The 12,058-nt window shown below is 38.2% G+C and overlaps 1 protein-coding gene across 2 annotated transcripts in view; it reads right to left on the bottom strand.

Annotated features, from left to right (window-relative positions):
• The window catches only part of CKAP5 (cytoskeleton associated protein 5), a 112,446-nt gene that overhangs the window by 28,062 nt on the left and 72,326 nt on the right, over nt 1-12,058 (bottom strand). For both annotated transcript variants that reach the window (XM_049617273.1, XM_049617282.1), the window contains exons 19-27: nt 10,006-10,063; nt 9,791-9,916; nt 9,036-9,175; nt 8,674-8,848; nt 7,786-7,899; nt 6,604-6,732; nt 2,270-2,464; nt 1,757-1,892; nt 359-447 (exon numbers count right to left, since the gene is read on the bottom strand). In XM_049617273.1, coding sequence (XP_049473230.1) covers nt 359-447; nt 1,757-1,892; nt 2,270-2,464; nt 6,604-6,732; nt 7,786-7,899; nt 8,674-8,848; nt 9,036-9,175; nt 9,791-9,916; nt 10,006-10,063 — 1,162 coding nt within the window. The remainder of the gene's footprint in view (nt 1-358; nt 448-1,756; nt 1,893-2,269; nt 2,465-6,603; nt 6,733-7,785; nt 7,900-8,673; nt 8,849-9,035; nt 9,176-9,790; nt 9,917-10,005; nt 10,064-12,058) is intronic.

Raw genomic sequence — 12,058 nt, 5'->3', positions numbered from 1 at the left:
ACTTAACTGTGCCAAGTTTGAAGGAAGCTGATCACTACCTTCCTTTTCTTAAATCAGACTCAGCCTAAGTGATTCTGCCAGAGCTACATAGGACTTCTTTCTTCACTACTGCAAATCTTCCCCAAAGGTCTGCATGACAAAACCCATGACAGCACCTCTTGAGAGCAGGATGTCCCTGTTTTGGGGCCTTATTTAAAACAAGCCACAGAAACAGGCATAAATAATTAACTTTATAATTTGATAAGATCAAGAGTGGTAATGTTTTTCATGCATAATATGATCTTTCCTAATAGAATGACATTGTGCATAAAACACACTTAAAAGCAATTCTACATCTAAGTATGCAGAGTTAACATACCTTTGCTTTAGAGGAAACTCCTAGAGCTTTGGCCTTTTTTGGATCAGGCTTGGGTTCTACAGGGCTGGAAACAGAATCTTCAACAGGTGCTTTGAGAAAAAAAGGGATCTACTATAAATATAAACTCTAGTATCACTTTGTTCCGAGCAGGTTAAATATATAATGACGAGAAGGCCTACAGTTTTAAATGTATCAATTCAGCAAGCATTTTCAGTTAGATTTTTTTTTCCTAATCTTTTTTCAGCCTGACTTCTTTTTAAGCATAACCCTATGAAATTAACTCAATAAATCTACATGTGCTTTGCCAACATTTAAGCTGAAGTTTTTTTTTAAATTTTTTAATTAATGTTTTTATTTATTTGTGAAAGAGAGAGAGAGAGAGAGACAGAGCATGAGTGGGGGAGGAACAGAGAGAGGGGGAAACACAGAATTTGAAGCAGGCTCCAGGCTCTAAGCTGTGATCACAGAGCCCGATGGGGGGCTTGAACCCACGAACTATGAGATCATAACCTGAGCCGAAGTCGGATGCTTAACCGACTGAGCCACCCAGGCACCCCTAAGCTGAAGTTTTAAAACTATTTTCTAAATAGCAGTTAAGAAACCTTTTCCCTAGATTGATACATCCTTAAGGACAGGGCCTGTCATCGTTGATACTCGGTATTTATCATATAGCAAGATTCCAACAAATGGTGTAATTGAATACATACTTTGATACCAACAGTTTTACACATGTAAGATTTCTAACTCTGTAGCATCAACGGTTTCTACCCCCCTAAACAGAGTAATATTATTTTATTTAATAATAAAATAGTAGAGAAGGGGTTAAAGAGTAGAGTTGTATTTATACACAATGGAATTTTAACATCAGGGTGAAGAAAGCAAGAATTTTCTCTAAATGATTAGTAAATGTTAGAATGGATCAACAAATGGGCAGTGCAGTGGAAGGAGGACCCATTTGGGAATGAGAAAGAGGAATTCTATGCTGGTGAATTCAGGCACTGACTGGTCGTCCCTGTACCAGTCACTTGATCTTCTGGGTTTCTTCATCTGTTAATAAAGGGGATTAAACTAGATGGTCCCAGTTCCCCCTCTAACTATAATATCCAATAGCAGAAAACAGTATAGAAACCTTAAAAATAAGATGGAGCACTTGCTTTCTGGAGTATTTCAATACATTATTCCAAACCCCTTTTTTGGACTTGGAAACCAAATTAATCATCTTCATACCTTCAGCATAGTTCATAGCATAAAACTTCTCAAGTGTTTGTGGTAGGAGGGTAAAGAGGGCGGGCGGGAGGGCAGGCCTACGATCTAAGCTGTTAGGGAAAATGGTAAAAAATGAAAGCTTGATTTCTTTTTCGAGTTCCCCTGGGCTTAACCCTCTCAAAATACCATTACCTGAAGCTGGCTGGAATTTGGCTGGAGCTGACCCTCCCATTGGTTTGGAAGCTGCTTTAGCAGATGCAGCAGGCTTGGCTGGCATGTTAGCTTTGGCTTTCTCTAGCATGGCCAGTACCTGATCTTTAGAAGTTGGCTAGGGAGACAATGTAACAGGAGAGGTGAGAGGTCACAGACATGATACACTCATACTATGCTTACTAACAGAGCTGCTGTCAAACACATCCTTGAGCTCCTACTTTTGAAATATCAATGAAATAAGGGAGGCGGCACACAGTGCAAGAGAAATAACACACATTATGAAGTCACACTAAATTAGCTACCATTCTAGAAGGTCACAATTTTCTGCAGAGTAAGGTTCTTTGAGTTCTACACACTGTTAAATATTACATTTTTGCTGCCTTAGGATTTCAAGTGAAACTCTTAGGAGGTAATATGATCTCCTGCCAATATCAATTCATGTTCAATATTTTTCTAATGGCTTTTAACAGCAGCAACAACAGGAAGCAGTACCTTTAGTTTCCCAGTGGCCTTGGCCATTTTCTCATATCCCAAGTGCATCATGAAGAATGGCAAGGCATCTTGGGCCTTCTTCCGCACATCTCCATTACGGTCCTCCAGGCAGGAGTAGAGATGAGGAACACAAAGGATGAGGTCTGTGGGGGTGGAACGAAGACTCGGCAGTTTCTCAGCCAACCAGCCCAGAAGCTGCCAAAGGAAACAAAGACCAGTGACACACTTCAAGTGGGAAAGTATCACTTAACGATCTTAGGCTTAATGATTCCATCAGTACGAAACACTGAATGAGTTCTTACACTACAACTTTCCAAAATAAAATCAGTAATTTTTATTGTTCAAGAAATTTACTATACTTAAATAATAGACACAAAGAAGATAATCTTCCTACAGATAAAAACATGGTTCCCTGGACCATAGTTGGGCATTAAATTATAAAGCTTTAATAGTTGTTAATGCATTTTAAAGATGAAAAACTTTCACTTCACTTCTTTAAAATTTCTAAGAATTATTCAGTAGAGAAGATGCAGAACACTGATTTGATCAGAAGAGGACAAATTCTACTACAACTTCTATTTCAGCCTTACATCGACAGTTTCTCTCTATTCCTTTAAAATAATTCATATCTGTATGTATTTTCTAAGTCTTTATTAATTTTTTTAAAATTTATTTTGAGAGAGAGAGAGTGCACATAAGCGGGAGAGGGGCAGAGAGAAAGGGAGATAGAATCCCAAGCAGGCTCTGCACTGGCAATGCAAGAGCCCAACGTGGGGCTCAAACCTACGAGCTATGAGAGAATGAATGACCTGAGCCAAAACCAAGAATTGGACGCTTAATCAACTGAGCCACCCAGGCGCCCCTGTATTTATTTTTTAACTGAAGTTTTTATTGAAATGATTATAGTTACATGGAGTTATAAGAAGTTAATACAGAGATCCCATGCACATTTTGCTCAGTTTCCACTAACAGTAGCTGTATACAAAATTATATTATAGTATAACTAGCAGGATACTGACACTGATACAATCCACTGATCTTGTTCAGACATCCCCAGCTTTACTATTCTCATTTGTGACTGTGTGTACATTTAGTTCTGTACACTTTTATCACACGTTAGTACATCTGCCACCACAGTCAAGATTTTATTTTTTTTAAGAATATATTTTTTATTTATTTTGAGAGAGAGCACAAGTGGGGGAGAGGCAAAGAAGAGAGGGAGAAAGAATCTCAAGCAGCCTCCACACTATCCACAAAGAGCTCAATGTGGGGCTCGAACACTCCAACCGAGAGATCATAACTTGAGCTGAGATCAAAGAGTTGGGAGCTTAACCAACTGCGCCACTCAGGCACCCCCATAAATTTTCATTTTTACAGAATAAATGTATAAGATCAAAATCACTGGGTCATATAGTAACTACATATTTAGTTTTATAAAAAGCTAAACTCTTTTCCCAGAGTGGCTGTACCATTTTACATTTCCTCTAACAGAATGTTCAAATTTCTCTACATCCTTGCCAGCATCTGGTATTATTACTTTCTTTATTTTAGTAATTCTGATAGTTGCATAGGGATGTGTCACTGTAGTTTTAATTTGCATTTCCCTTATTGCTAATACTACTGAACAACTTTCATGGGCTTATTTGCCAGCTGCATATCCTCTTCTGTAAAACATCTGTTCATGTCTTTTGCACATTTCCTTTCCTTTTTTTTTTTAAAAGTAGGCTCTACATCCAATATGGGCTTGAACTCATGACCCTGAGATCAAGAGTTGCATGCTCTCTGACTGAACAAGCCAGATGCCCCATCTTTTGCCCATTTTCTGTTTTCTTCTTTTTTTTTAAGTAGGCTTCATGCCCATCGTGAAGCCCAACGTGGGGCTCGAATTCATGACCTGAGCTGAGATCAAGTTGGATGCTCAACCGACTGAGCCACCCAGGCCCCCCTTGCTCATTTTCTAATTAGATTTTTTTTTTTTTTTTTTTTTTTTACTGTTTTGAGAATTCTTTACATACATATTCTAAGTAATGGTCCTTTATTGGATGTAAAGTTTATAAATATTGTCTCCTGCTCTGTAGCTGACTTTCATCATCTTCACATGGTCTTTTGCACAGTAAAAGTTCTTAATTTTTAATGAGGTCCAACTTACCAAGTTCTCCCTTTGATGGGATTGTGGTTTTGGTGTCAAGTCTAAGAATTCTTTGCCTGAAGAATTTCTGTATTCTGAAGGTTTTCACTGATGTTATCTTTAAAAGTTCTACAGTTTTATGTTCTACATTTAAGTCCATGATCCATTTTGAGTTAATTTTTGTGTTAAATGAAAGGTTTAGGTTGAGGTTTATTGTTCTATCTATAGATGTCAAAGGCTCTAGAATCACTTGTTGAAAAGGCCAGCCTTCCTGCACTAAATTACTTTGGCAACTTAGTCAAAAATTAGTTGATCAGATTTGTGTGGGTCTATTTCTTGGTTTCCTCTTCAGTTCTATTGACCTGTGTCTGTCCTCTCCTCCCCCGACCACCCATACCAGTTTCTTGATTATGTTAACAATACGTGAGTCTTAATATATGGTAGAGTGATTATTTCCATGTTTTTCTTCTTTGTCAAGATTGTTTTAGCTAGAATATAAATTTCAGGATAAACCTGTCTCTATAAAAAAACTTGCTGCAAGTTTGGTGGGAATTACATTAAACCTATAGATCAATTTGGGGACAAGTGACATCCCTGCTACATTGAGTCTTCCCATCTATGAACATGGCATGTCTTTCCATCTATTTGGGTCTTCCTAAATAGATGAATTCTTTCAACAGTATTCTGTAATTTTCAGTATAGACACTCACTCTGTAGTTGTTTTGCTAAGTGTACATGTAAGGATTTCATTTTCTTTGGAGTGATTGTAAATGGTCCTGTCTTTCATTTCAGTTTCTGTATATACACTGTATTATAAAGAAATGTGATTGATTTTTGTGTGTTAATTTTGTATCCTGCAGTCTTACTGAACTCATTTATTAGCTCTAGGAGTTTACTTGTAGATTCCTTAGGATTTTCTATGTAGACAGTCATGTTATCTGCAATTAAGGATAGTTTCACTTATTTTTTTTCCAACCTTTCATCTTTTTTTTTTTTAAATTTTTTCCTTTTTTGGGGAGAGAGGGGGGAGAGAGGGGCAGAGATAGAGAGGAAGAGGGGGAAAGAGAGAGGACCTCAAATAGGCTCCATACTCAGTGTTCAGGGTGAAGCCCAAAGCAGGGCTCGATCCCATGACCCTGGAAACATGACCTGAGCCAAAATCAAGAGTGTATGCTCAACCGACTGAGCCACCCAGGCGCCCCGTCTTCCATTTCTTTTTCTTGCATCGCTGCAGTGCCCAGAACTTGCCAGACTATGCAGATTAACAGTAGTGAAAACATATCATTTCTAATCGTAGGAGGAAAGCATTCAGTCTTTCACCACTAAGTATGACATTACCTATATAAGTTTTTTGTAGATGCGCTTTAGCAAGAAGACGTAGTTCTCTTCTATTACTAACTTGCTCAGAGTTTTTGTCATGAATAGATGCTGGATTTTCTCAAATCCTTTTTTTGTGTCAACTGATACAATTATATGATTTTTCTTCTTTGGCCTGTTGGTACTGATGGATTTTTGAATGTTGAATTCTATTTTTATGTTCTGATTAAAACCTCTTGAACCTTGAGTTCAAGAAAAGAGAAAATTTCACAAAAAGGCTAGTCCTTTAAAAAATTCTATTTTTAGGGTGCCTGGGTGGCTCAGTCGTTAAGCACCTGACTTTGGCTCAGGTCATGATCTTACAGTTTGTGAGTCTGAGTCCCACATGAGGTGAGTTTGAGCCCCACTTTGGGTAAAACACAAGTTCTGGTAAACCCCTCTTCTCTCTCTCAACCCCTTACTCACTGTGTCCTCTCTCTCAAAAAATAATTTTTATTGTTAAAAAAAGTATATGAGGTGTGCCTGGGTAGCTCTGTCAGTTAAGCATCTGACTTCTGGCTCAGGTCATGATCTTGCAATACGTGAGTTCAAGCCCCGCATCAGGCTCTGTGCTGACAGCTCGGAGCCTGGAGCTTGCTTTGGAATCTCTGTCTCCTCTCTCTCTCAAAAATAAATAAATTAAAAAAGAAAAAAAAAAATTTTTTTTAAAGTATATGAAAGGGGGGAAAAAAAGAGGTACATGAGTATAAAAGCTCCAGGAATTTGGTTTCATTTTATTAACTGTTTCATAATGAAACTCAATTCTACCTCTACACGCATATTTATTAGGCAGGTCCACACCTAAGAAGGTAAAAGACATGAGTAAACACATTGTATATGTAGTACTTACCTCTTGCCTCAAGAAAGGATTTTCCTTTTTGAGTTCTTCAGAAAGATCTTCTCCCTCCAGCCATTCCTTCATGCCTGTCTGTTCTGCCCAAGCATTCACAGTCGCTAGGGCAGCCGCCCGAACATTGTTCTGAAGGGAGGAGAAAATTAGTAAAGATAGTATCAGTTATGGTTTGGAGATAGGGAGTGAAAAAGGTTGTTACTTTGGGGATATGAACAATGGAGGTTTCTCTAAGGTCCACATGAACATACTTGGAATCAACTTCTCTGACACAGAATCTAGTTCTATGGTTGTACTGAAAATCTAAAGTAGAAACATAAAACTCCATTGTAAAGATCCTGTCGGTTAAATCAGACAAAAACAGTCACCTGGGTATAACATATCATGTAAGAGGAATTAACTCAGAGGTTCTGTTCCCTGAATCTCTGGGACTGATATATCCATGGTTATCTGCTAAAGAATGTAATTCCACATGGTAGAAAACTCAAGAGTTAGAATCAAATTACTAACAATTTGCCCGAACACTTACGTTTTCCTATTAATTTGCATTTGTAGCATGAGGACTTACTGACATGAAAAATATTAAAATATCCCATTAAAATATCCCATTAAAATATCCCATTAAATGAATTGCACAAAAATAAAGACACATTCAAATATTCAATCTAGGGCTAAATATGAGGCTTGCTACTTTCAAGGAGACTGATTCTAGGACTGTGAAACTGCAAGTACTGGAAGATTCTGCTCCAGTGGTCCAGAACAAGGTGGAAAATAAAGGACCCCCAAATTCATAAACTTATTCACTCTTTTTAACAGCACTTATAACAACGATGTCATAATCCTAATAGCCAACATTTTTTGAGTGCACACTATAGGAGACACTAATAGGTATCTTAGGTATAGATTATTTAGTTCTATAGCAATGAAATTTCATAGATAACAACACTGAACCTCAAAGAAGATAAATAACTTATCTAAGGGTCACAAAGCTAGTGACCTATCTGTTCACCTTCATATTTCCTGGAGGTAAAGATGTTTACTATTTTCCTTCTAATGTTCTCTTCCCTGCAAAGTTTATAGACTGTGTATGTATACTCTTACATGTACATCTAAGAATTATTCTTAGCCCACGAACATGTCTGGCCTATTCCAAAAAGGAGTGAGGTCAGGAGTCAGGCTTACCTTGCTGTCTCCAAGGACTGTGATGATAGGGATGCCTAAGTTCTTCACATGTTGCTTGATATTTGGTCCCATTGCTACGGCCAGCTGCTGGAGGATATTCAATGTTTGTTGCACCTAAGTGGGAAAGAGCCAACACTTGAAACCATGAGCAGGCTATGTTCAAAGTTTTTTAAGTTTGCTGCTAAGTAGTCATTGCAATAGAAAGTTTTGGGCCTATTTAAGAGACAGGGAAGTCAGTTTGTTATGATGCTATTCTAATTAGCTTATGGTTAATTTTTAGGTGGTGGCCTTTCATCATCAGTTCATAAAGCTTGAGTATGAGAATTTTAGACCAGGGGCATCTGAGTGGCTCAGTCAATTGAGTGTCTGACTTTGGCTTAGGTCATGATCTCACAGTTCCTGGGTTCAAGCCCCATGTCAGGCTTTGTGCTGACAGCGCAGAGCCTGATTTGGATTCTCTCTCTCAAAAATAAACAACAACAACAACAACAACAACAACAAAAAAAAAAGAATTTTACAACAGAGAGGGTAATTTTATAATTTTAAAGGTAAAGCCTAGCTTAAGAAAATCTCACATAAAAACCCAAATTTAAAAATTAGAAATTAAGCATGTTTATATGTATTACGAGCAGTTTTATATAAAGATATTTAATATTAGAGTCCTATAAAAAGCAAATCTGAGATTCATGAAAATTTGATTAATAAACCTGCTGTCTACCAACCTATCTGGAGGCACACTTAAGAGATTAAAGGAAGCTATTTCTAGTTCAAAGAAAATAAAGTGACCACCCATTTTTTTTTTGCAGATGAAGGTTAGTATTTAAAAGGGACTTCCTTCAGAGAAGAAGGGAGGGAGAGAAAAAGAAAAGGTATATATGTTCTACGTACCAAGATTTTATTTGAATCATTGAGTCGACCCTTCAAGGCAGTTGGCAGTTCACCTATATTCGGTTGGATAAATTTGGCTTCATTGATAATACCTGCCACTTCATCTAGACCTTCTTTCCTGATCTTCCAATTCTTGTCACCAATCTTAGACACCAACTCTGAAGTGATTTTATCACTGAAAAAGCAAGGATGGAATCTTTAATTCCAGACTCCTAAAGAAATAATTATGTCACAGAAGTACTCTTGACTGAGAAAGAGAAGGTACCATTAGGAATTCACTAAAACAAAACAAAAAACAAAACAAAACAAACAAACAAAAAAACTGCTACAAAAATCCAATAAACCATTTGCAACAAACCTACCTGATTTCTGTCCTCGGCAAAAGATCCACAACATCATTGCCCCCCTCATCTGGTTCATCTCCATCTTCTCCTTCATCTGTACCACTTATGCTGTGTTTGGAAATCCCTCTGGTTGGAGCAGGTGGGCTCTGTCCCTGCATCTACACACAAACAAATCAGTGAGTCCAATGAACTTGATGAAGGGTATGAGAGCAAACAAGTTAGAGAATGGGACTATGTCAAACTTTCCTACTCTTTCATACTACTTAATATTTACACAGTATGTATTTTAATTCCTAGATTCCAAATTTGAGACTATCTAGCAAAAGGCATTTTTATACAAACCTATTAGAATCTGACTTTTCAATCATAAAGCTGTCTTTTGACTTGTAAGCCCAAGAAATACAGAGCAAGTCTGCCCAAACTCAGCCATTTCAATTAAAAAGTTTATTCAAGGAAGGTCAAGTTTCTTTTATTTAAAATTATTTTAAATGTTAATTAGTATGCTTTCTGAATAGGCAGCATATTCAAAATGTTTGATACCCAAAGGTACAAAAGACCTAAAGAGGAAAATCTCCCCTCCTGTACCACAGCTATCCAGTTGGCTGCCTCACAGACAAAGCCATCAATTTCTTATGAACTCTTCCCAGGGTATTTTATGCATATAAAAATAAATACATATATATTCTTCATTCCAAAGGGTTAAAAGCTTACACTTAACTAATATGAGCATTCTCACGTCTACCAATGGATTGTATCATTTCTGGAAACTTTACCTTCTCAAATTCTGCATCTATCTGGGAGAGGAGGGCAGGCTTCTCATCTTCAAAGAACATTCGCAAAGAGGGGCCAACATACAGATACATCACACCAAGCAGGGTGATGGCGGAAGTCCTCACAGCCTGGCAGACAGAACAAAAAGAACTTTCTAAATGAGAACAGAACCACAGGGATGGCTGCAATGTTCCTACACATGCTGGTATGTACTCACTGGGTTTGTTGCAGCAAGAGCTGTCTTCACATTGCTAATGAAAGCTTTCACATTCAGCCTAGAAGAAATAACATTTAGAATTAACAAATGAAACCCTCAAAATACTCAACAGAATTTTATTTTTATTTATTTTGAAAGAGAGAGAGAGAGAGAGAGAGAGAGAGAGAGAGAGAGAGAGAGAGAAGGCATATGCGCACAAGCAGGGGAGGGGCAGAAAGAGAAGGAGAAAGAGAATCCCAAGCAGGCTCCTCACTGTCAGCACAGAGCCTGATGCAGGCCTCGAACTCACAAACCATGAGACCATGACCTGAGCCAAGATCAAGAGTTGGATGGTTAACCAACTGAGCCACCCAGGCACCGCTACTCAACAGTTTTATAAAGCCAAGACTCTAGGACTGGCTCCCTTTGGCTATGTCCCCAAGTCTCACTTATTCTGTTTCTAGACTCATTTAAAGTGAGCATTAAATACTGTCTGCATGCTCATTGCTCCTAAATCCCATTGATGACCTCTCTCCTGAACTCCATTCATATATCCATGTAGCCTTTGAAACATTTTCCTTAGAATGTCTAGTAGGTGTCACACATCTCTTAAGGTCAAAACTCCTGTCCACACCCTAAACCCAAATCCTATTCTTCCCACGGTCTTCCCTACTTCAGCAAAGAACTACATCATTCCTCCATTTGCTCAGGCCATCCTTGACTCCTCTCTCTCCTATACCCATTTTCCTGTTCAGTTCTCTCAAATATATTCTGACTCCTAAGGCTTCCATCTCTACAAACTATGCCTAAGCCACTATTATTTTCTTAAAGGATTATGCCAATAGCTTACTAATTAGTCTCCTTGAGTCTCACTATCTGTTCTCTCTGACTAGAGTCCAAATGATCCTACTACTCTTTTGCTCAAAACCATCTAGTGGTTTCGAACTTACTCAAAGCTTTGAGGCTCTAAGTGACCTGGCCCTGTTCTTTCTTGCATCTTGTCTCCTCCTCCTCCCTACCACCCAACTCATTCCCCTTCAGCTACATACTGAAAAACAATCACTCCTTGCTATTTTTAAATACATCACACATGCTCCTACTACAGGGCTTTTGCAATTGCTGTTCCCTTGGCCTAGAATGATCTTTTCCCAGATTGTCACAGCTAGCCACCTCAGGTCCTAATGGTCTCTGCTCAAATGTCATTTTCTCAGGAAGGACCATCCCAACGACTCCTAGGTAATACTACCTAACTTCTTATCCTTTATTTTTATCCCATTGTCCCTGTACCTCCGGATATTCTTTTCACTACATATCGTCATCTGCTCTTACTGAAATATGAGTCTTATGAAAGCAAGAATTTAATCTTGTCTATAATGTATTCCTAGGGACTAGAACAAATGACTGAAACACCATAAAGTGCTCAATATGTAGTTGTTGAATAAATGAAAGATCATGGACAAATTAAAAAGAGGAAAACAGGGGCGCCTAGGTGGCTCAGTCGGTTAAGCGTTCGACTTCGGCTCAGGTCATGATCTCACGGTCCGTGAGTTCGAGCCCCGCATCGGGCTCTGTGCTGACAGCTCAGAGCCTGGAGCCTGCTTCAGATTCTGTATCTCCCTCTCTCTCTGACCCTCCCCCGTTCATGCTCTGTCTCTGTCTCAAAAATAAATAAACATTAAACAAAAAAATTAAAAAAAAAAAAAAAAAAAAGAGGAAAACATTCACCTGGCTTTTATGCCATGCCAGGAGATTAGTTTTACACCAAAAATTATACAATTTTGAAGGGATTTTAACAATACCCTCAACTATAAATACAGATACACAAGCCTTTGCTTGAATGACACCTGAATAACTTCGAGACTAGTAACTCTTCATTTGGTAGAACATAGAAAACTATTTTACAAGACATTAAGAGGTGTGTTGTAACAAGCAGCATGGCACATAGTAGAAAGGCTGCATAGTACAGCAGTTATGGTATTCTCTCTTGGACAGAATGCCTGGATTCAAATCTTGGCTTTGCCACTTCTGAACTGTGACTTGGACAGATTACTTCAGCTTCCTGTGCCCCAATTTC

This window comes from Panthera uncia, chromosome D1 (assembly GCF_023721935.1).
Source record: "Panthera uncia isolate 11264 chromosome D1, Puncia_PCG_1.0, whole genome shotgun sequence".
NCBI classification, from domain to species: Eukaryota; Metazoa; Chordata; class Mammalia; order Carnivora; family Felidae; genus Panthera; species Panthera uncia.
This window is presented reverse-complemented; position numbering and strand designations above follow the sequence as displayed.